The following is a 27,189-nucleotide window of genomic DNA, read 5'->3' on the forward strand; positions in this document are numbered from 1 at the left end:
TGTATTTTTGTTAGATCTGGCAACCATTATACTTTTACTTCCAAATAATAATTAAACATAAAATATGAAAAAAATTACATTGATAGTTTGAGGTTTGAGTTATATATGATTTCTCTTAAATATTTGATACAAACACTTCATTTTCTAAAAACAGTTCATTGTTTTCTTTTTAGGCAAGCCTCCAGCAACCAAATAGTTATTACAGGCTATATACTTCAGTGTGGAGATGCTTTGCTTCTAAATGCCGTAAACTTATCAACAGTTGCAAGCAATTTCAGAGGCTAAAAAAAAATCGGTTTAAGTTTCTTTCTCTCTCACACACACCATCAATAAAAATAATCTTAATTTAGGTTACACACATCTCAAGTGATTTTAAAAAATCCAGTTATGAGAAAATCAGCAAGGTTAAGGCCCTGAAAGTAATCACTTGCCTAGGTTGACTGCTAATTTATGTTGCCTGAATGGAAAACAGTACTGATTATTTTACTCTCCGTGTTGTTCCTCTGGAGGAAAACAACCTGTGGTTTGTGGAACAAGAAGTTAGAGTCTGGAATAAAAATAGAACTGTATTAATATAACAGTTTTATTTGAAGGTGAGCTTAGAAAAGATCACTTATCAAACAAACGACCCAAGGAAGATGGGGCTTTTAAACAAGAGCATGAATTTGAGCATACTTGTCATTTTCCAGATACAAGACGACCAAATATACTTTGCGCAACTTTAATTTCTGCTTTGCTGCCTAACAAAATTAGGAAGTTAGATTCTTATTGTTTAATACGTTAAGTGCTGATAATATGCTAGCCCTTGTAAAGAAAATAGACCCGTCATCATATGGCACTAGAAATTATATATCAGAAATTGTTGGGTTCCCTTGTTAACTTATTAATTTCTACTCTAAATAGCAAGTCCCTAAAACTAACTGTATTTGTGCCCCCAGAAGATACACGTCATAAATTTCACTTTGCAAACACGTGTAGATCATTTATTTTGTGCAAAAAACTATGCTGAAGAGCTTTGGTGTATCCAGAGATAAGAATGGTTCCTATGCTATTTCTATTTGTACTACTCAAAAAAAGTTTTGTACTTTTAGAGACGAGGGGAATCATACGTTAAATTAGGCGTTTGTTTATTTATATCTCAGTGTCCCTGGTCTCCTGCAAAAACATAAGGCGAAAGGTTGTTTAAAAAAACAGATGAATACTTTCGAAGACTTGGGTCCATTCTAAAGCAGGACCGTGGATTCCTCAAGAGCTCTGTTCACAAACAAGGGCTAGGTCTGTCAAAGGAGCCAAAAAGGGGTACGTTTTGCTTTTAAATTGGACAGCTTCCCCGTACAGCTCGGTGAGGTCCTGGTCGGCGTCCCCAGAAGGCTGGGCGGCTGGCGTTGGTCCGACTCCAAGGACCAGAGGCCGCGGAAAGAGCCCACATCTGTTGGGCAGGAGAAGGAAGGTGGGTCCGAACCTCAACGCTTACAGACCGTCTGCCATGGTATTAGTGACCTCAAGCTGCCATCGACGCTGGCCGCAACCCTAACCTACAAACGTCACCCGCACACGGGCTGGGCGCGCGGCCACGCTGATTGCTGTCTACCCTCTCGCCTCGGGCAGTGCAAGCAGGCCGCGGTAGCGCCCTTTCGGTGCCTGGAAAGCGCCGTTCCAGGAGAAAGGCCGCGAGGGCGGGGCTTGGGTCCGTGCGGGACAATTTCCTCACATAGTGGTGAGTCAGGGCCAGGAGAGGCCGCCAAGGCGAAGCGCCACATGGCGCGACACCGCCGGGCCTCAGCGCTGGCAGGCACCGAGGAAGCAGTGTAGTGCAAGAAGCTTAAAGCCCACACCGTGGAAGGATGGGTCAACTAACGAATGTTTCGCCACAGCTCACACGCCTAACAGAGAATTTAAAAGAGCATGGGGGAGGGGCGGAGAGAACAGGCGGCTCGCAGAGAGCATGCTCTGTTCTAAGAGCCGTAAGTGGAGAGCCAGGCATGCGCAGTGAGGCCGGGGTGGGTTGGCATCAGGGAGGGGCTGGCGTGAGCGGGCTGCTGTGTTTATCCGGTTTTCTGGGTGGGCGGTCAAGGCGCACGCGTAAGGGCGAAAGGCGGTGGAGTTTGATAGTGGAATACGCATGCGCGGAGCGAGCCGGTAGCTTTGGGAGGGTGTGGAGGGGGCTCTTAGAGGAGAAGCAGGGGAGAAGGGAAGCGAAGGGAAAGGAAAGGGCGGGGGGAGGGGTGAGAGTGTGCTCTGCGCATGCGTGCGGGCGCTAGCGACGACGGCGGCGGGGGAGTCTCGGGGATGACAGTGGCTTTGCCCGTTGGGGTAACGGTCGTCGTCGCCGGCAGGGCCTGAGGCGCCGCACAGTCCGCGGGATTCATTAAGGCCGCAGCAGCCCGGGCCCTACCGAGTTAGAGTGGCGCGTGGAGTCAGGGTGAGGGCGGCGAGGCCCGGGGGGAGGGGCCTGCGGCGGGGCCTGGCTGTGTGCTCTGGGCGGCGGCGGCGGGGCCTGGCGGTGTGAGCGTTTGCCTCAGCTGCGGCCGGGCGGGAGCCGTGGGCGGCGGCGGCCGTCGTGCTTGGCGGAGGAGGTCTCCGTGTGCGCGGCGCGGAGAAGATGGCCGGGCAGTGAGGGGGCGGTGCTTGCGCCTGGTGACCTCGGAGTGAGCGACTGAGGAGCGAGGGGCGCCGCCGCGGCCCGCTCGGGCCTGTTCCCCGCCCCCTCCCGCCGCCGCCGCCGCCGCCGTCGTCGCCGCTGCCGGCCCGCGCACTTCCTCCCCGGCTCTCCCCTATCGGGTGGGGTACTCTTCTGCCGGCTTCGCCACCTCAGGGAACAGCGGGGTTGTAACCGCCGGGGCGGAGAGCCAGGCGCAGTCCGGGCCCCGCGTCCGATATGGAGAAAGCGGCGGCGGCCTCCGCCAGCCGCAACTGCAACATTCGCCGCCGCCGCGGCTTGGTGCACTAGATTGAGGAAGCCGACGCCCGAGCCGTCCTCCTTGCCGTCGCCGCTACCTCTGCTCCGGGCGCTGTGATGGAGTAAGGGCCCAGCAGCCCGTGAGAAGCGTGCCCGCCCCTCGGACAGGGCCGGGGCCTGCTCCCGCGCCCGCCCAGCTCGCACTGAGGAGGTGCCTCAGCGTCTGGAGATGCAGCGAAGGCCGCCCGCCGGGTCGCGGGGCTAGACTGAACGCAGAGTCCCGGCCAGAGCGCCGAAGCCCCCGCGTTCTTCGCCCCGAGGCTGCCTGGGACAAACTCGAACGCTGGTTTCTCTCTCTCTCTTTTTTTTTTTTTTTGTCTGCAAGTCTCAGGGACGGAGGAGGGGCGCCAAGGCCCCATGTGTGGGAGGATTGCTTCAGCTCCACAAACTTGCATGGATTTTGGTTACTTTGGCCAGTGGTTCTCTGATTTCCTCCGAATTGTTGCAAATTCGCCATTGTTCCCTGGCTGCTTACAAAGTTGGATCCGGAATTTCTTTTCAACCGGGAGCCAACGGTGTCCAAGTGTCTGCAATGAACCCCGTGAATGCTACTGCTCTCTACATTTCCGCGAGCCGCCTAGTGCTCAACTACGACCCCGGAGACCCCAAGGCGTTTACAGAGATTAACAGGCTCTTGCCTTACTTCCGACAGTCCCTCTCTTGCTGTGTTTGCGGTGAGACGCTTTTTATTGTTCCCTTTCAATGCTTGTTTTAAAAAAAATCTGGGCATTGGTAATAGGAACGGTTTGGCGGCGTGGTAGTTTGTATTAAGCTTTTGTTATTTGTGCATTAGTATACGGTCATTAGTTTGGAGACTCGTCAAAAGACTTTTGCCCGGCATTTCAGAAAGACAGCCCTTCTAAACCGTTTTGTACGGCGGCCTTAATGTCCAGAACTTTAATTTGCCTCGGGTCAATTCCTTGCCATTTCTGTTGATGGTTTTATAAATGAGGTGAAGTATGCTTGCATATTGCTGGTTTTTTTTTTTTTTTAAACCTTTGATACAGGAGCTGACAACACTTACCTTGGTTAGACGTGGTTAAACCTGGTTAAAAAATGTACATGTGGCGTGTTTGCATTTCCCCAGACTGGTGTTATGTGTGGGTAGTGGTATAATGTGATGCACCCACAGCCTGTGAACTCGGTGCAGAACTTTCCTCCGTGTTCTTCAACAAATGCTTTGACAGTTTGACGGTAAACAGTGAGCCCGGGAAGACTGATGATACTGTTTTTTGACTGGTGGGATTTTTACAGGATTGTAGTTCCTTATTTTGTGGTTTTAATATGTTGTGGCCTGGTAGACGGTTATTTTAGGTTGTTGTTGCTTTTTTTTTTTTTTTCCAAAAAATATTTTGTGTAGGGTAGGCTACTTTCAAATTATTTTTGAGAGGTGAAGATACGCTAAACTGTCTAATGGAAGTGTCTCAAAAGTGCTAATAATTTGGATTAACTTTGTACTTATTATTATTTTTTAACTTTGCACCGTTTTTCAAAAAACCTGGATTCAAAACATACAAGGGAACTAGCAACTGTTAAAAAAAAATCATCTTTGTATCATTTCGTATTCTTATTCTGCCCCCAATTTTGAGGTTTTGCTGATCCACTTGTTTAGTCAGAACTTGAGAAATTCAGGTATTTCAGATTTTCACTTGGATAGAAGAAATTTTGTGGCTGTAGTGGCTGAAGGAGGATACCGTATTCATTTGAGAATCTTGCATCATTTTCTGAATAACATTGGGGCAAGGCACTGAGGGGTGTGCAAAGGAGGTGGAGATGTGTTTTTTTGCATACCAGGTACTTAATGTCATAAACATTTAAGTAACTGTTAGAATGTGATTAAGTGCTACTGTGACTGGTAACAGACACTTAACACCTTTATAGGGAAGCGTTTTCCCTGGGCATATCACCACTGCCCAGGGCCTCAGTTTCTTAAAGTGTAAATGAGCGCTTTGGGCTAGATTCCAAGTTTCCTTTCAGCTTAAATTTTACGAATATGAATTTGCTTGGTTTCAGTGTACACCCCCACCCCACTTCCACTTTTTATGGAGTGTTGCTTTTTATGCCTTAACAGCTTTTGATAGTTTTTGATCTGAGAAGATAGAGCTGCTATAACTTCCTTTTTCTACAAACCTTTTTTGGGGGGGGATTGCTACTATTGTGATGTATGAGAAAGAGGGCAAAGGGCAATCCATCATAGCCTGCTAGAACAGCAATAGAGAGTGATGTCATTATCCAGGTAACACTCAAAGATTTGGTAAGTGTCATTTTTACTAGGGGGATGGGACTTAACTGCCTAATTTAAGGGTGAAATAGTAGTTTTGACTTGTGTAGATGCTTGGAATTTTAAGTTTTTATCAGTAGCTTCAGGATAGTTGTGCTCTAATTGAACACTTTTCCAAATTCTAACCTGGGTTTTAAAAAATGAAATTAAAGATGAAGTTGCATTTTAAAAAATCCAATTGTAGCTTTTTTTTTTTTTTTTTTTTAAGCCAATCTTGGCAACACAAGGGGAATTTTTCTGACAGTCGGGCTTTGCCATTATTTCTTCTTGTTCAGGCTTCTCCACCATCGTATGGAAAAGATTTCTGGGTTCTACTTTTTCCCTAATTACAGTTGAGTAGCTGGCATAAATTTCAGCAGTCTGGTTGTAGGTTCAGGCCTACCCTCTCTGACCCCCCCCCCCAAATCTCTTTGTACATAAGTCTGTGGTTATCAGGAGATAGGAAAAATCAGTTATTTGACTTCAGATCCAGCATTTAATCATCTTTGTATCAGGTGTTGTCCTAGACTCTTTTTTTTTTTCAAGCTGAAAAGCATTAATACATTCACATTGATAGGGCATGTGCAATCTTTTTTCATGAAGATAATAGATATGTAAAAGTTTAACTCTGTCTAGGTGCTGTAAACAGGGAGTTTGTTTCATCAGGTCCTCAGAAGTCTGACCCAATCCTACCTTTTCCGCCTTTCATTTACCTGCCCTCTTATATAATTTCTGTGCTTCGGCCAGGTTGATGTTTTTGCCTTTTCAAACATCGATGCCCTGTGTCTTCTTCTCTTTTCCCCGCCTTTATTCTCTGAAGTCTCTTCTGCCTAAAAATACTTCTTTTCTGTATGGTGTAACTTAACAGTTTCCTCCCTCCTCAGTGAATTCTTCCTTGCTCACTGCAGCAAAAAGTTCCATTTGTCCTTTGAACCTCTAACCCTTTCTTTCAATCTTAGGCACTTACAGCTCTTTGGGTGCAGCTTTCATATCTAATTCTTCTGATATCTTAGGGAAAAATACTATTTTTTTGTACATTTTTGTGTTCCTTCTGCCACATCTTCTCTCCTATCCAGTCACTTGCATGTTGGTGTTTGTGACAGAAGCAGAGGAAGAATGAGACTCCTACAAACTTTGCAGATAAGTTCAAATCTTGCGTCTTCTTACTTAACTTTACCTGTGAAAGGGGATAATTGTTTCTCCAAATTTGTATTATATATGAGTTTATTTTTTAAGTGGGGAAAAACCTGTTAAACCCATGAGATCAAGTCTACGGACTTGTTGTCTGGCACATATTAGGATGTGATATCTGGCACATACTATGTGCTTAATATCACACCCTTGTACAGAAGTAGAGAAAGGTAGGAGGAGGTGAGGGAAGAGACTGTACGGGTCAATTGTTGTCAAACCTAGATTATTCACTGGAACTACAGGTTTTGTATCATGGTTCTTTGAAATGTTAATTAGTTGATTATCACTGTTTATTTTTCAGTTCCTTTGTATATTTAAACTGTCTGAAACTTCTAGTGAATGGGATAGCAGTGCTCCAGAGAATTAGTGTACTTTCTAGGCCACAGAAACAGTGACCAAGACAGTATTACTGTGGGTACTCTTTTTGTGTCATTCCTTTCTCCTTGTTCCAAATGTTGGACTTATCTTTTATCAGAAAGTAGAATTTCTTTTGCTAGCATGAGATTTGATAAATTCTGCCCTAACGATTTTAAATTCTTTTTTTTTTTTAATACAGTTGTTTTTATTTATTTATTTATTTTTATTTTTATTTTTTTAAAGATTTTTTTGACAGAGATAGAGACAGCCAGCGAGAGAGGGAACACAAGCAGGGGGAGTGGGAGAGGAAGAGCAGGCTCCCAGCAGAGGAGCCTGATGTGGGGCTCGATCCCATAACGCCGGGATCACGCCCTGAGCCGAAAGCAGGAGCTTAACCGCTGTGCCACCCAGGCGCCCCGATTTTAAATTCTTCATTAAATTTTTAAGCCCTCAAATGATACAAGTTTGGTATACAAAATCAAATCCTGTTAGAACTGGAAGGACACGTTAAATGGAAAAATATTAGTCTTTGAGATATTTGGAGTTCTGTAAATTTATTATGTTTGAATTTCTGCTAAGGCACATGGGTATTTTCTTGGTGTTTTAATTAGGAACAAGGTGTTTTGACTTGGGATTTATTGAATTGTTCTGAAAACTTTTGGACATCCAGTTTCTCATAACATGGGGAGGGGGGTGCCCGGGTGGCTCAGTCAGTTAAGCGTCTGTCTTTGGCTCAGATCATGATCCTGTCGTCCTGGGATCGAGCCCGAGTCCGGCTCCCCAAGCCTGCTTCTCCTCCCCACCCCTTGCTTGTGCTTATGCCTTCTCTGTCTTTTTCTCAAATAAATGAAATCTTAAAAAAAAAAAAAAATGGGAAGGGGCTGTAGATTATTCCCACTGACATAGGGTTACATAGACTGATCAGGTTTTTGTTTTGAATGTTAATGACTTAACAATAAAACCCTATCATTTTTTCTTACTGTTAGTATCCTTATTTTTCCACTAGAAAGGAGGTAGTTTCCTGAGGGTGAGAGCCTTGATTCTCTTTTTTTTTTTTAAGATTTTTTTATTTATTTATTTGACAGAGATAGAGACAGCCAGCGAGAGAGGGAACACAAGCCGGGGAAGTGGGAGAAGAAGAAGCAGGCTCATAGCAGAGGAGCCTGATGTGGGGCTCGATCCCATAACGCTGGGATCACGCCCTGAGCCGAAGACAGATGTTTAACTGCTGTGCCACCCAGGCGCCCCGAGCCTTGATTCTCTTGTTCACTATTACAGGCTTGCACCTGAGAGTTACTAGCTCAACAAGTATTTGTTGAATGTATGAAATTAGTATTAAAAAGAGAAAGTTTCAAGGTAGATGTATTCTCAGAAGAACACATATGCATTAACTTTGAGTTAACTTTATGAAAAAATACTTTTCATTTTCCTTGCTTTCATTTGCCATTGTTTATGGACCCACATTGGAATTAGTGGAGTATATGATCTCAAGAATCTTTTCCAGTTCTAGAATTCTGATTCTCTTAGCAGAAATACTTCTTGACTGAGTAAACAATTTATAATTAGCAAGAATCTTCTACAGTGAAATGTGAACATATAGCTTGGAGTGGCTTAAACTACTTTTTTTATTTTTTAAACGAATGTTTTAGATGGAAGCTAAATTAAAAGGCCATTTGAACTTTTTAAAGATTTTATTTATTAGAGTGTGCAAGAGAGTGAGCAGGAGTGGTGGGGGAGGTGGTCAGAGGGAGAGGGAGAAGCATACTCCCACTGAGCAGGGAGCCTGAAGTGGGGGTGGATACCCAGACCCTAAGATCATGAACTGAGCCTAAGGTAGACGCTTAACCGACTGAGCCACCCAGGCGCCCTTAAAAAGGCTATTTGAATAATTGTACATAAATGTTATATTAATGTTTTATACCTACATTTTTAAGTGTTTATTGATACTAAATAATTTATTTTTTTGTACTTAAAATCACTGTGATTAAAATTTTTCATTGCAGTGAACACAAAAAATTTCTTAACTGCCTCAGAGTGTATGTATAGTTCTGTAATGTTAAGTATATTTACATTGTTGTAAAACCAATTTTCACAACTTTTTCATCTTGCAAGTCTGAAACTCTATAATAACCATCAGCCAACTACCCTTCTCTGCAGCCCCTGGTAACCACCATTCTTCTTTCTGTCTGTCTGAATTTGACTATTCTAGATACTTCATATAAGTGGAATTGTACAGAATTTGTCTTTCTGTGATTGGTTTATTTAATTTAGTATAACGTCCTGAAGGGTCATCCATGTTGTAGCATGTGCAAGGGTTTCCTTTTTTAAGGCTGAATAATATTCCATTGTATGTGTGTACCACAGTTGTTTATCCATTCATCGGTTAATGGACTTTTGGGTTGTTTCCATCTTTTGGCTGTTGTGAATATGCTGTTGTGAACATGGGTGTGCAGATAACTAAAGACCCTGCTTTCAGTTCTTTAAGGTATGTACCCAGAGATGGGATTGCTGGAATTGTGTACGGTATTTACATTTTTAATTTTTTTAGAAACCTCCTTACTGTTTTCCATAGTGGTTACACCATTTTATGATCCCACCAATAGTACAAGGTTTCCAGTTTCTCCACATCCTTGCCAACACTTTTTTTTTTAATGGTAGCCATTCTAATGGGCATGAGGTCATGTCATTGTGGTTTTGATTTGCATTTCTCTAATTAGTGATGTTGATTATCTTCATATGCTTGTTGGCCATTGTGTTATTTTTGGAGAATCACTGTCATTTTTTATCTTGAAAACTTAAATTACGTCTTTATTAATCATGTGTTCTAAGTGCTGGACTGGAAAGATGAACAAGACACATGGTCACTACCCATGTGTTGTTCAGTGTTATGGAGAAGACCGATAGATAGATCAGCAATTATTGGGGAAGTGCTGTGTTGTTAGAGGCATTTATGTTATACCAAAATCTCAAGCATCATAATAGAACACTTGTAAGTTTATAGCATGTATAAGAGTTTCAGAAGTTAACCATAAATGAGTTTTCCCTTCCATATACCTTGCTTTTGCATAGCTGTTTGGATCAAAGTTTAAGCAAACCTGATTGGTGTTAAGCAGTTTTTTCCTTGGGACTTAAGTTCACCTGTTCTCTCTGGGAAGAGTTCTTCAGGGAGCATTTATTTGGTAGGCTGGTAAGGAAGAACAATATTTAGTAATTTGTTTTGGCAGATATACTTTCATTCCAGATATATTTATTTAATTGGTTTCTTTTCCTAATAAAAATCTTTCTACAGTTTTCTCTTTTCATATTCTAAAAATTAGTTCATTTATTCATTCCTACTTAGGTATGCTGATGCAAAGGGAAGTTGCCTTAGGGTAAGGACTTCCAAAGTGTGTTGTGGATTCTGAAAGAGATGAAAAGAGGTTTGATCCGCAGTCCGTTGTCATATGATATAACCACCTGAAAAGTTAATAATACTAGTTTAAATAATGGTTCAAGGGGCACCTGGGTGGCTCAGTTGTTTAAGTGTCTGTCTTGATTTCAGCCCAGGTCGTGATCTCATGGTCCTGGAATGGAGCTCCATATCGGGCTCTGTGCTCAGTGGGGAGTCGGCTTGAGGACCCCCCCTCCACTTGTGCTCTCTTGTGCTCTGTCTCTCAAATTAAAATAATAATGGTTCAAGAGAAGCAGTACAGTGCTGTAGAATTACACAGGAGAAATTGTTTCAGTCTGGTGAGATCTAGGAAGTATGCGGCTTGAGATGGGCCAAGAAGAATGGTGAAGTTAGTGGACATTTTCAGCAAAGTTGGAGGGAAAGAACAGTTGGCTGCAGAAAATAAAGTTTATCTGTAGTGAAGAGTCCTTGTAGATCCCTTGCCCTATAAGTTGAGTTTCGGGTCTTTTGTGTGGTGAGCCCTGATGCAGGGCTAAGGAATTTGATATTTACTCTGTAGAATTTTTTTCCCCCTGAAATACGCTCTGTGGACCCCTTAAATCAAAATCACCTAAAGGGCTTATTCAAATTCAGATTCCCAGTTATCACAGCAGACTGGATTGAATTGGAGTATCTGTGAGTAGGTTCTTGTAATCAGCATCTTGATATGGGGATGGGAGTTTGCAAATCGCTACTGCAAGCATTTGAGAAACAGCATTGTAAAAAAGAGCGATGTGATTGAAATTCTGTTTTAGGAAAGATTAATTTGGGAGTAGAATATGGGATTGATTATTAAGATATGGTGAAATTCAATTAGGAAGGATAACAGATGTATCCATATTAGATAGAAGCCTTGAATAGTGGTGGGAGTGGAAAGGGAACAACCTAAGAATATGAAAGGAAGAAAGCTTTGTCTTCCTTATGGTTGTCATAACATTTTAATTCTTTGATATGTACTGTGTTATACTTTGTTATGGTTAGAAATTTTTCACTACGAATAGACTAAATGAGGCATTTCCCACCCTTAAATTTACAAACATGTCTAGCACAGTGCTTTCACATATACCTGATAAGATGTACTGAATTTTATTGAAGAACTGACAAAATCTGGCAGTTTAATACAGATGTTTGGAAAAGATTGAAGGAGTCAGAGAACTTAGTTACATATCAGAAGTAAAGTCAAGAAGGACATTGATTTTGGAAGGACATGAAGTATTTAAATAGGCAGGTTTCAAATAATTTAAGGACATCCAATTACTCTTCAGGGATTTAGCAGTTTGGTATTGGATTTTGGGAGAGGTTGCAGGGAAGATTGGAATTAGAGGTGGATCAGGTATGGGTTTGAGAAGAATGAGACAATGTTGAATAATCTGATGGTCCCTGGGATTGGGGTTATGAAGAAATACTAGAAATTAGAAAATGATAAAAATATAACCTATTTATTTTATAATCTTTTTATTTTATGCCCTTCCCTGGAAACTTAGATTTTACAATAATTTTATATACTGTTTGATTTAGTAAAACAAACAGCATATCTTCTGCACCTTGGGGTTGTGGTTTTCATTCTCAAAGTAATTAACATCCAGACCTCTTTTCTTTTTTTTCCTTGTTTTCTTTGTGCATGCATAGCATGCCATCAGTAATTGGCTAATGTCTGATAATACTGGCTTCTCTCAGAGTCCACTTGGCTACTTTTATGTATGATTGAGTTTTTGTGAGTTTTGATGTACTGTCTATATTTTATCTTTTATTTTAAAAAGTGATATTTCAAAATCTTATCCTTTCTCATATTTTTCCCTGTGTCCAACGGTGACCTTTGACTTCTTACCATTTAATTCCTGTTACTCTGCCTTTTCTCTTTCAAAGATTAATTTTTTGTTGCCTTATCCGGAAATTAGATAAATTTTCACATTAATTACTGTATATCTGGCCATTTTTTCTTCTCTTTTTCTTGCTCTGACTCAGTCCATAATATTTTAGCAGAATTATTTTCATTCATTGTCTTTCTACTCCAGAAACTTCAAATCTTTGGAGAGTTAGAATATCTGGTTTTCTCAAGTTGTTTTAATCTAGTTTTCTAGCTAGTGTGTTTTGCTTGCTGACTTTAGTTGTCTTTCAGCATTTGTCCATTTTCTTTATTGTTATAACCCAAAGAAAATGTGCACTTAAAATGCTCTCTGGGGACACCTGGGTGGCGCAGTCGCTAAGCGGATGCCTTTGGCTCAGGGCGTGATCGCAGCGTTCTGGGATTGAGCCCCACATTGTGCTTCTCCGCTAGGAGTCTGCTTCTTCCTCTCCCACTCCCCCTGCTTGTGTTCCCTCTCTCGCTGGCTGTCTCTCTCTGTCAAATAAATAAATAAAATCTTAAAAAAAAAATAAAATGCTGTCTAGTCTCAAATTTGGAAATACATTTTCTGGCAAAGTTGAGTAGTTTTGAAATTCTTTATGTAACAGTTAAAGGCATACCTAAAGTGGGGGTGGGTGGTCCAATGTATAACCTAAGGGCTTTTGAACTTCCTGTCAGTCCTGCTAAATGTCATTCCTTTGAAGTTTAAATATCTATCTGATGTTCTGAAATTTGGGACTCTGGTTAGATTTAACATAGAAATCCAGGATTAGAAGGGAGCATTCTGATTCAGGCATCCTTGTGATTTCTGAATACCCTCTACAATTAATCAGTTGGTTGTCCGGCCTGTGACTGAACATACTCATATCCATCAGAAGCTGGGGCCGTCTCAAGTTTCCCTTTATGTTGTCATTGAGCTTGCCAGCTTAGTTTTTACATAGGTCTTACAACGAAGTTGTTACTAAGTTATTCTTTATGATGAAAACTTATAAAGCTTTAGGCAGAAAGGACCATAAATCAGCCATTTCTTCACATCAGATAGTCTTTTTTGTAATTTCGTGAGAGTTCATCCAAGCGTTTTCCGGAATACCTCTAGGGTAGGGAGCTAAATTAAATTCTGCTCTGCAAAATAACCATATCATTGATAACTTTTTAAAAAGAACTTTCTTTTTAGAAAGTTTTTGCTTCCATTTTGCCCAAGTCTCCTCTGTAATTGTCTCCCACTGATTTTTTTTTTTTCCTCCTCTCTGGAACAATTCAGGAAGCCTTTGATAAAATTTTAACCTTCATTTGTTGGAAGACAGTTTTCATGTCTTTCCTGAGAAGATAAGCATTACTACGTTACCTGTCCTGGAAACATCCTGGTTTCAGTTCCTTCTAAAAGTGTGGACTTCTGTGTCCATGCCTGATACGGTCAGATGGGATTATCTGCTTTCACAATTTGGATAAATTACTTGATTTCTTTTTGTTTCATTTGTAAGGTGAAGGGGTGGACTAGAGCAGATAATTGTTTGTGAATTTGGCTCCTTTTTTTTTTTTTTTTTGCCCTGGTTAAAAATTTACTGTGTTGGTGGTCAGCGTTTTAAAATCTAGAGTTCATGTAAAAATCCAACTTTTAGGTATCACCTGGAAAATTCTAAGTTCTGGCAACAGTGGATCTATGTTCCTTTGTGGCATGGCATCACTGGCTGTAGTTGAGACGAGTTTTGTCTTAGGGGTGAAGATGTGCCTTCTCCAGATTACCCTTGGTCCCACCTGACCTTTGTCACATTTATTTTTTAAACTTTGCATGCTTGCTCCTGTAGGCATTTGGCTCTGTAATCCTCAGGAATGGAAGATTTTGTAAGGTCTCTTGTGTCCCAGACACGGTCTTGAGCCATAACTCTAATGTTGTTGGGATCTTCAATTATTTTGTAAAAACTTACCTGGATTGTTAGAATCAAGATTGCTTTATCTTGTTATGCAGTCAGAGAACATTCGTTGGTTCACAGTATTTCTGGTCAATTAAAACATTTTCACAAGTTGGTTGATAGTGCCGTCCAAATCTTTTCTATTCTTACTGATTTTCTGTTTTGTCCATTTTTGAGAGGTGTTGAAATCTCTAATTATAATTATGGATTTGTCAGTTTGTCTTTGGAGTTTTATCACTTTTTGATTCATGTGTTTTGAAGCTCTCTTATTAAGTACATACAACAATTTTGAATATATGGAATATGGCTAAAATAAGTTTAATTTTTAATGTTCTGCTCTAATTCTGTCATCTGTCACTTCTACGTTTACTGTTCATTGATTTTTCTGCCCATTATGGGTCATATTTTCCTGCTTTTTTGCATGCCTAGTTAATTTTGATTCAAAGCCAGATGTTGTAAATTTTACCTTCTTAAATATTTTACCTTGTTGATGGATATTTTTGTAATGTATTCTTTGTTCTTGGGATGAGGTTAAGTTACTTGAAGAGAGTTTGATCCTCTTGAGGCTTGTTCTTAAGCTTTTGTTGGGTGGGACCAGAGCTGCCTTTAGGGGCTAATTTTTTCATACCACTAAGGCAAGAACCTTCTGATTACTCTGAGACATCCCTTGTGAATTAGGAGTTTTCTTACTCTTTTTTTTTTTTAAAGATTTTATTTATTTATTTGACAGACAGCCAGTGAGAGAGGGAACACAGCAGGGGGAGTGTGAGAGGAAGAAGCAGGCTCCTAGCGGAGGAGCCTGATGTGGGGCTCGATCCTGGAACGCCGGGACCACGCCCTGAGCCGAAGGCAGACGCTTAACGACTGCGCTACCCAGGCGCCCCGGAGTTTTCTTACTCTTTAACGGTGGGAATAGGTGCTGCCTCTGAGTTACAGGGATTGTTCTCCTTGCTCCTTTCTGGGGATTCTTTCTCCATCCTGAGGTAGTTTCCTCATACACATGTGCTAATTGCTATTCAAATGAAGACTTGAAAGAGAATTTATATAACTCTTAACTGTAGAGAACAAACTGATGGTTACCAGCATGGCGGTGGGTGGGAGGAAGGGGTTAAACAGATGGTGGGGATTAAGGAGTGCACTGTGTTGAGCACCGGGTAATGTATGGAAGTGTTGAATCACTATATTATACACCTGAAACTAATACTACGCTGTATGTTAACTAACTGGAATTTAAATTAAAAAGAAAAAAAGAGTCCTATGTATCTCTAGCCCTCTTTCCCTGTGCCGCTCTCTCATCTCTAGTACTCTGTCTGGAGAAGTCAAGCTGCCTTGGCCTCCCAATTCTGTCTTCTCAACTCAGGAAGACGGCTAGTCTTTGTGTAGGTTTTCCCTCCTTGCTTTGTGGCCTAAAAATTCTCCAGGCAGTAAGCTGGGGCAGTTGTACTGCTCAGCTTGTTTGTTCCCTCTCTCACCAATAACTGTTCTGTGCTGTCTGTTGCCCAGTATCTGAAAACCATTGTTATGTCTGGTTTTTTAGTTATTTCAGGTAGAAGAGTCAAATCTACTTATTCCATTTTGTCTGGAGAGAGATTATACCCTAAATTTATGTTATCCCATATAGCAGCCACTAGCTGCTGTGATAGTGTAAAATTTAAATAAACTTAGTTGATGCAGTTCTTTGCTATTCCTAGCTGCATCTGAAGTGCTCAGTAGCTACATGTGGGTAATGATTACCTTATTGGATGTTGCAGATATAAGACATTTCCCATGATTGCATAAAAGTTCTGCTGAACAGTGCGATAATAATAAAAAATCATAGATTTGTTCTGAAAGCTGTGGGAACATTGAAAGCTGCCTTCAATGTTTTCATCTTAAGTTTCGATTTTAAAACATAGAGGTGGATGGGGTTGTAAACGTCCAGTGGAGCTCACTCCTATATGCTTATAGAACAATTTCCCCAACTCTTTGTTAGTGAATTGAGTTCAACAGGGTGTTCCACAGTGTTCATATATTAAAAGGTTTCTGATATTTAAAAAAGAGGAAGTATTTGAACTATTTTTATTCCTTCAAAACAAGGCAGTTTGAGGAGATGTCAAATGAATATTATACCAAATAGTTGTGCCCATAACCAGTTAATGATTCTGTGGAATGCATCTGTCTGCTGTGAGGATTTTAAATTGTTTTATTTCTTAGTCATATTTTGTTTACTCTCAGTCATACTGTTTCAATATGACTTTTAATTCTTCCTGTATCCATTCAATGGGCCATTGGTTAGGGCCAAGAAACATTAAGAAAATTAAGTTGGTATTGCAATACTAAATGAGGAGGAGCTTAAAAATATTAATGATTCTAAATATTTGGTTCATGATTTTTATTCTAAATTGTATTCTAATATTTTGCATATAATATAAACAAGGTGTTAGTTATTCAAAAAGCAATGTTAAAAAGAAAAGGTAGTGATATGAATTACGTGGCCTTTTATTTTTAGAGAATAAAGATTATTTACACTTGCAGTGTGTTTTGAAGTGTTAGCGAGTACCAATCTGAAGTTACCCTTAATTCATCAATTAGTAACACAAAATGGTTGAAAAAAATTTTTTGGTAAAAAATATAAGAATTCCAAGCACTTAAGTCACGGTCTCAGTTTTTTAATCTATGTTTGTATTCGTGAGTTTACAAACAAGAGAGATCATTTTAGAGTAGATACGTCACCAGAATGTGTTTTTTAACATACTTTAAATAAAATAAGATGTAGCTCTTGTTAGTTAGAAGTCAGAATTTATGGGGCGCCTGGGTGGCACAGCGGTTAAGCGTCTGCCTTCGGCTCAGGGCGTGATCCCGGCATTCTGGGATCGAGCCCCACATCAGGCTCCTCCGCTATGAGCCTGCTTCTTCCTCTCCCACTCCCCCTGCTTGTTTCCCTCTCTCGCTGGCTGTCTCTATCTCTGTCGAATAAATAAAATAAAATCTTAAAAAAAAGTCAGAATTTATAGGCCTTATTAAAATTAACTTTATAGTATAATCTTTAATAAAATGCTGATTAAATTTTTTTCTTAATATTATTTCATCACATTTCCCGTTTAAATGATTAGAAAAAATACCAGGAGTTTTTGTTACTGTGAAAGATGGCATCAAGGCAAAAAAGGTGAAGGTGTCTTTAGTGGTTCCTAATTCTAATTCTGTTTGCACATCAGAGTAACTTGAGAAGGTTTTTAAAAATGTACATTCCTGGGCAGTTTCTCCAGAAATTCTGGAGTAGGCCACATAGGTGATTCAGTATTAACCCTGGGATGACAGTAGTGATGTCTTGGAATATTCCTCATGCCAGGTTAATAGGTGCACTTAAAAAAAAAAAGAACGCGTGCCAGTAAATGTAAGCAATGCTGTGTTAATAAGTTTCTGACAGTATTCAGTTTTAAGACACTAATGTATTTTGGGATGACTCTCTAAGGGAATATGAAGACAAACCTGTTTATGCCTTCTGGTTCAATGGAACACTAGTTTGGGAAATTGGGAACTGAGTTTATATTGATTAATTTGATTAGTGTTTGATTGTTCAACTTAATTGTGACTGACCAGCCTGTATTATCTTATTGGTAATTTAATATGAGACCAGTATTGCTTTGCTAAAATATGAAAATAATGGAATATTACAAAAGTGCTGTGTAACCACAAAACACTATAAAAGTCTCCCCTAAGTAATTGTTAAGATAAATGATGTCTGACGTTCTCTTTTAATTCTTATTAGAATATGAAATGAGGTCTGACTTGAGTTTATGACTGTGTTGTGGTTCTGAGTAGTTATACATCATCCTTTTAATAATCTGTGGTGTGTTTGGTTTTTTTAGTTTGTAATAGTAGTTGACTGTGAAGCTTACCTTGTATAAACTATGACATCACCAAGAACATCAGGAAGTATTTTTTATAGTTTTAGGTTAACCAAAGACATAAAAGTTAAAGAAACTGAAGTTAAACCACTCAGATGTTTGGTAAACAGCTTGGCTTGAGTAACATTCATACTTTTTTTTTTTTTTAAAGATTTTATTTAATTATTTGACATAGATAGAGACAGCCAGCGAGAGAGGGAACACAAGCAGGAGGAGTGGGAGAGGAAGAAGCAGGCTCATAGCAGAGGAGCCCGATGTGGGGCTCGATCCCATAACGCTGGGATCATGCCCTGAGCCGAAGGCAGACGCCCAACCGCTGTGCCACCCAGGCGCCCCAACATTCATACTTTTAAATTTGCAATGTTCAACTGTTAATTTTCATTTCACAGCAGACCAGTTGTATTCCTTTTCCTAAACTGGAAACACAGATTTTGTGTTTTTTCACCTCACCATCTCCCTGATAGACATGTTTAGCTGTCACTGGTATCATAGTACTTAATTACTTAAAATGATGTTATTGATGTAATGAATTCTTTAATAATCACTTGGTCAGGTGGCCAACATACTCCATTCTCTATCACCATTTTTAGTGACGTACACCTGTCATATTATTTCCTTCCTTATTTTTAATGAAAATGCATATTTTTCTGTCATACTAGGGGGCTAATGGTGATCTAGAGTGTAGCAGCTTAAATACTGAGAGAACTAAAAATTTCTTCGAAATCTTCGTTAGTCATTTGAACCTGATGCTATTTTGAGGCATGTATTTGCCTTTTGGTTTACTACTAAAATAAATGTGTGGAAATTTAAGGGAACGTATTTAAGTGATGTTCAATCAAAAATTTAAAGACCTGGATTAGGAATCCGTACCAAGAGGAAAATGGTGCTGTTAGGAGAGAAGTTCTCTGATCTCAAATTCATTTCTCTTTAACTTGAGCTCATTATTCTTTATAGTAGCACTCATGCTCATGAATTTTGCCTAATGAAAAGATTTTTAAGAGGTTTAGACTTCAACATATGCCTGCAAAAACTATATTTGGCACAGGTTTTTTGCAAGACTAAAAACAGGCTTTTTAAGAAGAACAGTTGTAATTGTCCAAAATAGTTAATTCACTTGTGCTCATTTGCTAAGTGATATGTATGATCTTTTTGTGGTGTTGTCATTTTTGTTCTTAACTGAATTCAGAGATTATTTTCTTGTATACATCTAGAAGCTATCTTACTAGTTATTGTTTGAAAACATTTTACATCTTTAATTTTGGGTGTAATTTTGGTGCTGTAATTCAGAGATGTAAAAAAGGTCTAAGCATCCTTTTTTAAATGGGAGTGGCAGGCTCTAGCACAGTGCTTGGCATATAGCTGGGCTTCAGAAATTATTTGCTTAAATGATTGAGGAAAGGGAAATGCTTTCTTAAGTGAAGATAGCTTAAAAAATTAACTCTTCATTTGGAAAAAGTGGAGAATGGAGATATTTAAGATATTTAAATCAGTGGGTTGAATTACAGAAGGATTATTATTGAGGCCCTATGTCAGACTTTTGACACTGGTAGAAGTATATTCTCCCACTCTGTGTGTGCCTTGATACTGCTTTTGAAGACCGAATCTAGGCTAAGCCATCTCATCCTAATTATAGGAATTTAATACACATTTACTTATTTTCTACATATACATTGCATGTATCCACACATTTAATATATACACAGAATTGTCAAAGTTTCTCATGCTATTAATTCTTAGACAGGTATGTAATAGGCTGAGCTTTTTTGTTGGAATCTCTTTACGGAGAAGATAGTACAATGTTTTATACAACGTATGTGTTCGCTTGGGACATTTGAGATTAACCTCAGAAATTGATGTTGGTGTATAGAGAGTCTAGGCAGGACTCTTGCAGCTCTAGTTTCTGTGTACTAAGGATTTCCTGAACCTCACAGAATTATTACTGAGCATCCATCCTCCCCTTTGACTTTTCCTGGCTCCCTCCCACCTCACTATCCGTTATTGCCAGAACCCATTCTTGTTTCTTCTTTCCCCCGAAAGGTTTTACATCTTATGGTTAATTATTGATTTTGCTATGGCCCAATTTCAGTGATTGTTCTTTTTGATAAATGGAAGGAAACGGAGATTGTCTCTGTGGATGCCGTGAACTTAATAGCAGAAGTAGGGATGGTGCTGGGTAAGTACAAAAAACTCTAGGTTGGGAATCAATAGATTCCGTTTCTATTCCTTATTGCCAGTAACGAGCTATGTGATCTTACGAAAGTCTGTCTTGGTTAAAATGGAACAAGTTGGTTTCCAAGGTCACTCCCATCTCTAATGTGCTTTTTATGATTCATTCATTGTACATTTATTAGGTGCTTGCTTATGTGCCAACACTGGTTTAAAGATAAAGAGATAAACAAGTTTCTGGCCTTGAGTAAGTGAGACCCAGTGAATGGTGACAATATTATGTGATTAGTGCTATAATAGGAGAATGTGTTAAGTGCTTTTTGCACAAACTGCGGTGTAGGAATTAAGGAAGGCTTCCTCTTGGAGGTCATATTTGAGTTGATATTTAAAGAATAGTTTATTCTTGAAGGAAGAAGGATGTTCTAGGAAGAGCAATTCACAGAGGAATGAGTAAGCATTGCATGGTTTGGAATGGTCAGTGGTAGGTGAGAATGGAATATGGAGTTTGTATAGAATGGCATGGAGTATGGAGAAAGTTTAATGGTATGAAGTTTTGGGTGGGGAGGTTGGGTGGAGGCCAGATTCTGAAAGGCCTTATATGTCCTTTCAAAGACTTCGGATTTTAAAGGCTGCTTGAAGGTGGTGTGTGTGTGTGTGTGTGTGTCTCCATGGCATGCGCACATATGTGTGTGTTTGGCAGTTTTTATGCCTTTATGGGGGGTTTTGAAAAGAAGAAAGACATAATCAGTCTTGTGTTTTAGAAAGATTATTTGGTGATAGTGTGGAGGGTGGACTGATTGGAGCAGGTGATGTTGAGGCAGGAAGATAAGTTAGAAAACTTGCAGTATTTGGGGTGAGAAATTATGAGGGTTCAACTAAGGCAGTAGTCATGGGAATAAAACTTGAAGGGTGACTTAGAGGCTGTATGCAATGAGACTCTGGAGACTGGATGTGGAATTCTGGTGAAGAGTCTAGATGGTTATCAGGCTTACCTGATTTGATTTCTGGGTGAATAATGTCAGCATCCAAGAGAATAGGGATGCAGGAGGAGGAACAGGTTTTTAGGTGGGGGTATAGGGAAAGTATGTTTATATTTGCTCATCTTAAGTTTGAGTTGTCTGTGGGTGATCAAAAGAGACATGAAATTCCTAGTAGGTTAGATATGTGGGTCTGGGGTCAGCAGAGAAGATTTGAGCTGGAGATAAAGATTCAGATCACCAGTTTATAAGTGGTGATTGAACCAATTTATGTACAGATCATTCTGGAAGGAATGTGTGGAGCAGTTTTTAACTTGGGGTGTGATCCCCATGAGATTTATGCAACAGTTTGTGTCTTTGCATATGTATATAATCAGATTCTTGAAGGGGTCTGTGACCCAGGATTACTGTGGAATACTGGAATGGAGTAAGAAGGATAGATCTTAATACAGAAACATGGGGAATACTGAAATTAAGGAGAAGACAGAGGAGGAAGAGGATGTAAAAGAGGTGGAGGAAACAAGTGTTAAGGGAGAAGAGCCTTTTAAGGAAGAATGATCAACCAGAAATGCACATTGGTTTGGGATTAGTAATTTTTGCCTTCTGTTACAAGACCGAATCTAGGGAAATACTTTAGTATATGAATAAATGGAGGGTAAATTGCTATAGGGAAGGAAGGTTGAAGGTAGAAGTGAGAGGGTATGAATAGGTGGGTAACTGAAGGGAGGATTGGAGCCAGAGGCAGTGGAAGAGGGAAGGTTTATCTTGGAGGAAAGAAGAAAAGGGTTTAAGTGTGTGTGTGTTTGTGTATGTGTGTTGGAGGGAAGTGGGTGTGGGGAGAACTGGAAGTGGGGAGAGATTGAGAATATTTAACTATGTAAAGCCTTTGGTAATTTGAAAACATGAAAATATGAGGGGAAGTGGAAACATGCAAGTATTTATTGGATTTTATTTTGTAACTTACATAGAAAATTTCAACATACAAAATAGAACTCTAATGTACGTATCACCTCAACAATTAATGATATCCAAGTGTAAGACTTGATGCACTCTATAAATCTTGCCATGAAATCTTAGAATCACCAACTTTTAGAGCTGGGAAAAACCTAGATATTTAGTTACTTTATAGCTTTAAGAAATGGAGGGCCAAATCACTTTTAATGGCACATTTTTTTAACTCAAAATTGATGAGATTTGGACAGTTACAGAATTAATTACAGTGGATGCCATGTATGCATTACCCACATTCCCACTTCAGGATTGAAGGACTTCATTCTCTTAATTACTGGGAGTGTTGTTGGGGCTGTCAGACCTTCCTGGGAATTGCCCTTGGCTTAAAGAGAGCCAAGCCAGGCTCATATCCCCTTTTTGGGAGTACCCTGCGTCTAAAGACTAGGCCATTAAAGACCTGGCTTCCTTGTCCCCCAAAATAGGACATTTCTGAAGCTCCATTCTAGTTCGTAGCTTCACTCACAGCTTCCATTGGGGTCAGCTGAAGCCATTATTGTGATTATATCCTAGCCTAACTGGTTCTTCCTCTGCTCCTTCCTTTCTCCCCTTGTGATAGTCCTGAGTGTGCCCCAGGTAAACTTTAGGACTCCAAGCTCTCTCTTGAGAGTGAGTGCCGAGGAACCTGACTTGCAACACTGATGAACTTTAAAATTTCTTTTGAGGATGCTGCCTAGGTGGCTCAGTCAGTTAAGCATCTGCCTTTGCCTCTGGTTATGATCTCAGGGTCCTGGGGCTCCCTGCTCAGTGGGGAGTCTGCTTCTCCCTCTGCCCCTCCTCCCTGCTTACGCGCATGCTGCTGTGCTTGCTCTCACTCTCTCTGTCTCACGAAAATAAATACAATCTTTAAAAAAATTAAATTTCTTTTGATTTGTAATGGATTTGCTGAACTTTACAGGATTAACATCTACCAGTTTTTCATGTTTCTGAGACATACCCAGGCAAATGTTAATAGAATCGTGTAATAATATAAAAGAAATTTAATTTTATAGTGCCAAACATACAGAAAAAAAATTGATCATTAGGACATGTTTTAGGATATAACAAAAAGAGGAATGAATACTTTCTTAAACATATTGAACAGTCTTGGCATTTAATTAGCTTTCTTCCCCCTACCCCCTGTCATTCATTGTTAGTGTTTCTGCTGTCTTGTTTTTATTACCTTTTGTAAATTAAAAGTTGACCCCCCCCATTCAAGATCACACTTATGTTTTCATTGATTTTTTTTCTTGAGAATATTTAAAACATGGCCACATTTTTTTTTTCTTTTTTGGTCATGCTGTAGAGAATGGAAACCTATAAAGTATATTTGAAACAAATATGGTTAGATTGAGTCTTTATACAAAAGTCTTGCCCTCATGGTTCAGGAAAGATGTGCCTAGCAGAATCCAAGCTGCATTCCTAAACAGAATATTTGATTTCTGTCTGCAACATTTGAGAGTGCCTTTTCAAGATCAAGTGTGCCACCTGTCATCATTCAGTCAAATGTTTTGTCATTGCTATAAGTTCCCATCCTGTCTTGGATCCAAGAGCTTCAAAGCAGTGTGATTTGGCTGGCAACAAAATTCTTACTGCTTTTATTTATTTTATTTTATGTTTTAAAGATTTTATTTATTTGTCAGAGAGAAAAAGAGCACAGCTGGGGGGAGGGACAGGCAGAGGGAGAAGCAGGCTTCCCCTGAGCAGGGAGCCTGATGCGCTTGACTCGATCCCAGGACCCTGCCTGAGCCGAAGGCAGATGCTTAATCCACCGAGCCACCCAGGCATCCCTCTTACTGCTTTTAAAAAAGCTTCCCCCTTCCCCCCCCACTTTGTCAGTATTTCTTTCTGTATAACAGGTGACTGTAGACATACTTAAGGTCAATAAAGTTCTAAGGCAAAGGGAGGAAAAGAATGACAAAACTTTACTTGCTAAAATGGAATCATTATATTGCATGAGAGTTTCTTAAAATCATTACTAAAAAAACGTAAGAAAATAGTACTAACTGGTTATCTTAAAATACTCAAAAAAAGCAGAGTTCTTAAGTAGGAAGTTTTCTAGGTTCACTTAAGTTACTGACTCTAAAGTCTTTCCTCAAGCAATCACTTTTAAACACCGTAACATACTTTTCATCAGCTATTCCTTTCCAAATGGCCCAGATAACTTCAATACGATTTTCTGGTAGCTTTTTATTTTCTAGTTTTGATATGGGTCTATTTGTTGGGAAGCAAATTTAGGTTGTTGTGGAAACATTTAATTATTATATAGGAATGTATCTTTTATGATCTCTCTTTTGTTTTATATTGCTTGCATTATCAGCAAAAGCAGAAAACTGCTTCCTGTCTTTTGTAGGATGCCACAGATTTTACATCTGATGGGTTCTGTACTATTTTTATTTTTCTCTTTCATTATTTTGGTAAAACTGGTTGAGAGATTATTACAAAGGTTGATCCCCCCCAGATATTTTTCCATATATCAGTATATGTATTGTAACTTGTTAAGTATTGTAAGATTTGTGTGTCCTTGCGGATTCCTTGAGTGTTTAATATTCTAATTGCCAAGAATGCTTCTTGGAGAAATATTATGATGGTTTTAATCATTAACCATGGCCGCCTGTGTGCATTTTTTACTTTATGATAGTGGTATTTCAGGATGTTGCTCGTGTGAGTCTTGGCTATTTTTTCCTGGTCCTCCTCAAGTGTCATCTCAGATATGAGTAAGATTTATGTAAAATTACTTGCATTATTTGAGGTTATTGATGAGGTAATCTTTGTTGCTGTAATAGAAGCATTTCTAGAAGTGGGAATTCTGGAGAGGGGATGGTGGTAAATACAGAATATTTTGGTTCTGATAAATGCTCTTTTTGTGCATATGCCATTTTACTTAGAATTATAAGATCCATTTTTGTTAAATGCCAAAATTAAGCCATTGAGATAGTTTAATTTCTTAAACCATTTTCCATTTTTTAATTATTTTCATTTTACTGAAATTACTTTCATTGGGATCATTTCTTTTCCATATAAACTCTAAAAGGAGGATTAATGATTCTTCAGTTCCTTTGTTGTTACTCATGTCTTATTTGTCTGTGTTACATTTTAACCTGTTGTAGTTTTTGCCGTTGTAGATTTTATTTTATAATCATTATTACTGCCAGTTCCAGTGTTCACAGGATCACTTTTCAGTCATTAACAAATTTTGCTAAACATTTGAGTCTTACCAGATTTACTTTTTCTTGTGTCCCCTTTCCAGACCCCTACGCTTAATTTCCCCCAATAATCTGGTGACAATATTAGTGGAGTTAAATGCTGTCACAGTTAAAATGGAGAAGCAGAAAGATCTTTCTCTGGACATGAGTAAGATCTGATTTACTTGGTAGTCTACATGTCAACCTAAGATGTATAGTATGGCCACTTTTACCATTGGTATTTTGAAGTGAATGGATTGCCAGTGCTTTTTAAAAAATTGGAATCAATTATGTATTTTAGAGTTTGCTAAGAGAGTAATGATATTCTTGTTTGCTTCTGCTAAGGAGAAGTGTGTTTTCCTTGAATGGAGAAAGGCAAGCTGATTTGAGACCTAGTTATAGATTGTTTGCTTATTTGTTTTGGTGCTGTGGGTCTTTCTTTTAAACTTAAGCTGCTCTGTAAATCTTAGTGCCGTCAGTGGTTCTTGTCAGTGGTAGGGATAAAATGCATGGCAGCCAATCCAGTGCTAGCTTTGGTATACTAATACTCTAATGATTTGAATGATCTATGTTAAATCCATTTAATAATGGGGAAGTTTTATGACTAAAACATGTTTATTCAGGAAAGTATAATTTATAAAATATGTTTTTGATGGGCGAATTAAAGCTCTTTTCTAGTGCTTTAAAAGTTAAAGCTAAATATGGTTTAAAAATTATTTAAATGTTGATTTAGGTGTGATAATGGCATTGTGGGTTACAGAAGAAAATGTACTTTGTAATGATGTATACTGATGTATATAAAGAGAGGTGAATTAATGATGTCTGAGACCTGTTTGAAATACTTAAAGAGTAGATGAAGCAAATGTAGCATAATCTTGATAATTACTGAATCTGGGTGATATATATGGAGGGTAATTATACTATTTTTTTTTTATTTATTTATTTGACAGAGATAGAGACAGCCAGCGAGAGAGGGAACACAAGCAGGAGGAGTGGGAGAGGAAGAAGCAGGCTCATAGCAGAGGAGCCTGATGTGGGGCTCGATCCCATAACTCCGGGATCACGCCCTGAGCCGAAGGCAGACGCTTAACCGCGCTGTGCCACCCAGGCGCCCCTAATTATACTATTTTTGATTTTGTCTGTTTAAAAATTTTATTATAATAAAAAGTTTCACAAAATTAACATTCAGAAATTTGATGTTAAGTATCTTAGTAAATTAATTACCAGCAGTTATGTATTCCCAGAATTGCCATTTTGGTGATCTAAAACTAAGACTTGGTCTCAAATTATAATTGGCTGATTGGGGATGGGAAAAGCTAATAAGAGGGAGAACAGATAAGGAATCAGTAACTTTTTTTAGGTGAGGAGTAAAAATGAGTAGTTGTTAGTCTTTTGGGGTCATTATAGCATCATTTAATATTGTTTAAATAAGGCACGTAATATCAAATTCATTTAGTTACAAGACAACTTGTATTATGTAAAGGAAGAAATTCCTGTGATACATTGCAGGCTAAGGATTCAAGACAATGCTGTGAGAAATTATTTTGTTATTAATTATACATTATTATTTTTTAAAGATTTTGTTTATTTGAGAGAGAGCACAGAGAGAGGGAGAAGCAGACTCCCTGCTGAGTGGGGAGCCTGACACAGGGCTCAATCCCAGGACCCTGAGATCATGACCTGAGCAAAAGGCAGATGCTGAACTGACTGAGCCATTCAGGCACCTGTCAAACCATACATTTTTAAAATCTGAGATGTTTGTCCCCCCCCCTCCCCCCAGAGTCCCCCAGGGGCGAGGGGGAGGGTGTTGGTGGTCAGAGGGAGAGAGAGAATCCCAAGTAGGTTCCACACCCAGTGGGGAGCCCCTTGTGGGGCTTGATCCCAGAACCCCGAATAATGACCCCAGCGGAAATCAAGAGCTGTCTACCCAACCGACTCAGCCACCCAGGTGCCCCAAGATGTGTTTTTTTGAATAAGTTTTTTTTTGTACTTGAATGTGAAACTATATGGAATATGATCTAAGGTAAAATTAAT

General features: G+C 39.5%; 1 protein-coding gene across 1 annotated transcript in view; it reads left to right on the forward strand.

The window, feature by feature from the left end:
* Positions 1 to 621: 621 nt before the first annotated feature.
* Positions 622 to 27,189, forward strand: part of MSL2 (MSL complex subunit 2) — a 35,250-nt gene continuing 8,682 nt past the window's right edge. The window contains exon 1 of the mRNA XM_008708297.2: positions 622 to 3,633. Within this exon, the coding sequence (XP_008706519.1) occupies positions 3,492 to 3,633 (142 nt within the window). The 5' untranslated portion in view covers positions 622 to 3,491. The remainder of the gene's footprint in view (positions 3,634 to 27,189) is intronic.

This window comes from Ursus maritimus, unplaced genomic scaffold, assembly GCF_017311325.1.
Source record: "Ursus maritimus isolate PB19 unplaced genomic scaffold, ASM1731132v1 scaffold_20, whole genome shotgun sequence".
NCBI classification, from domain to species: domain Eukaryota; kingdom Metazoa; phylum Chordata; class Mammalia; order Carnivora; family Ursidae; genus Ursus; species Ursus maritimus.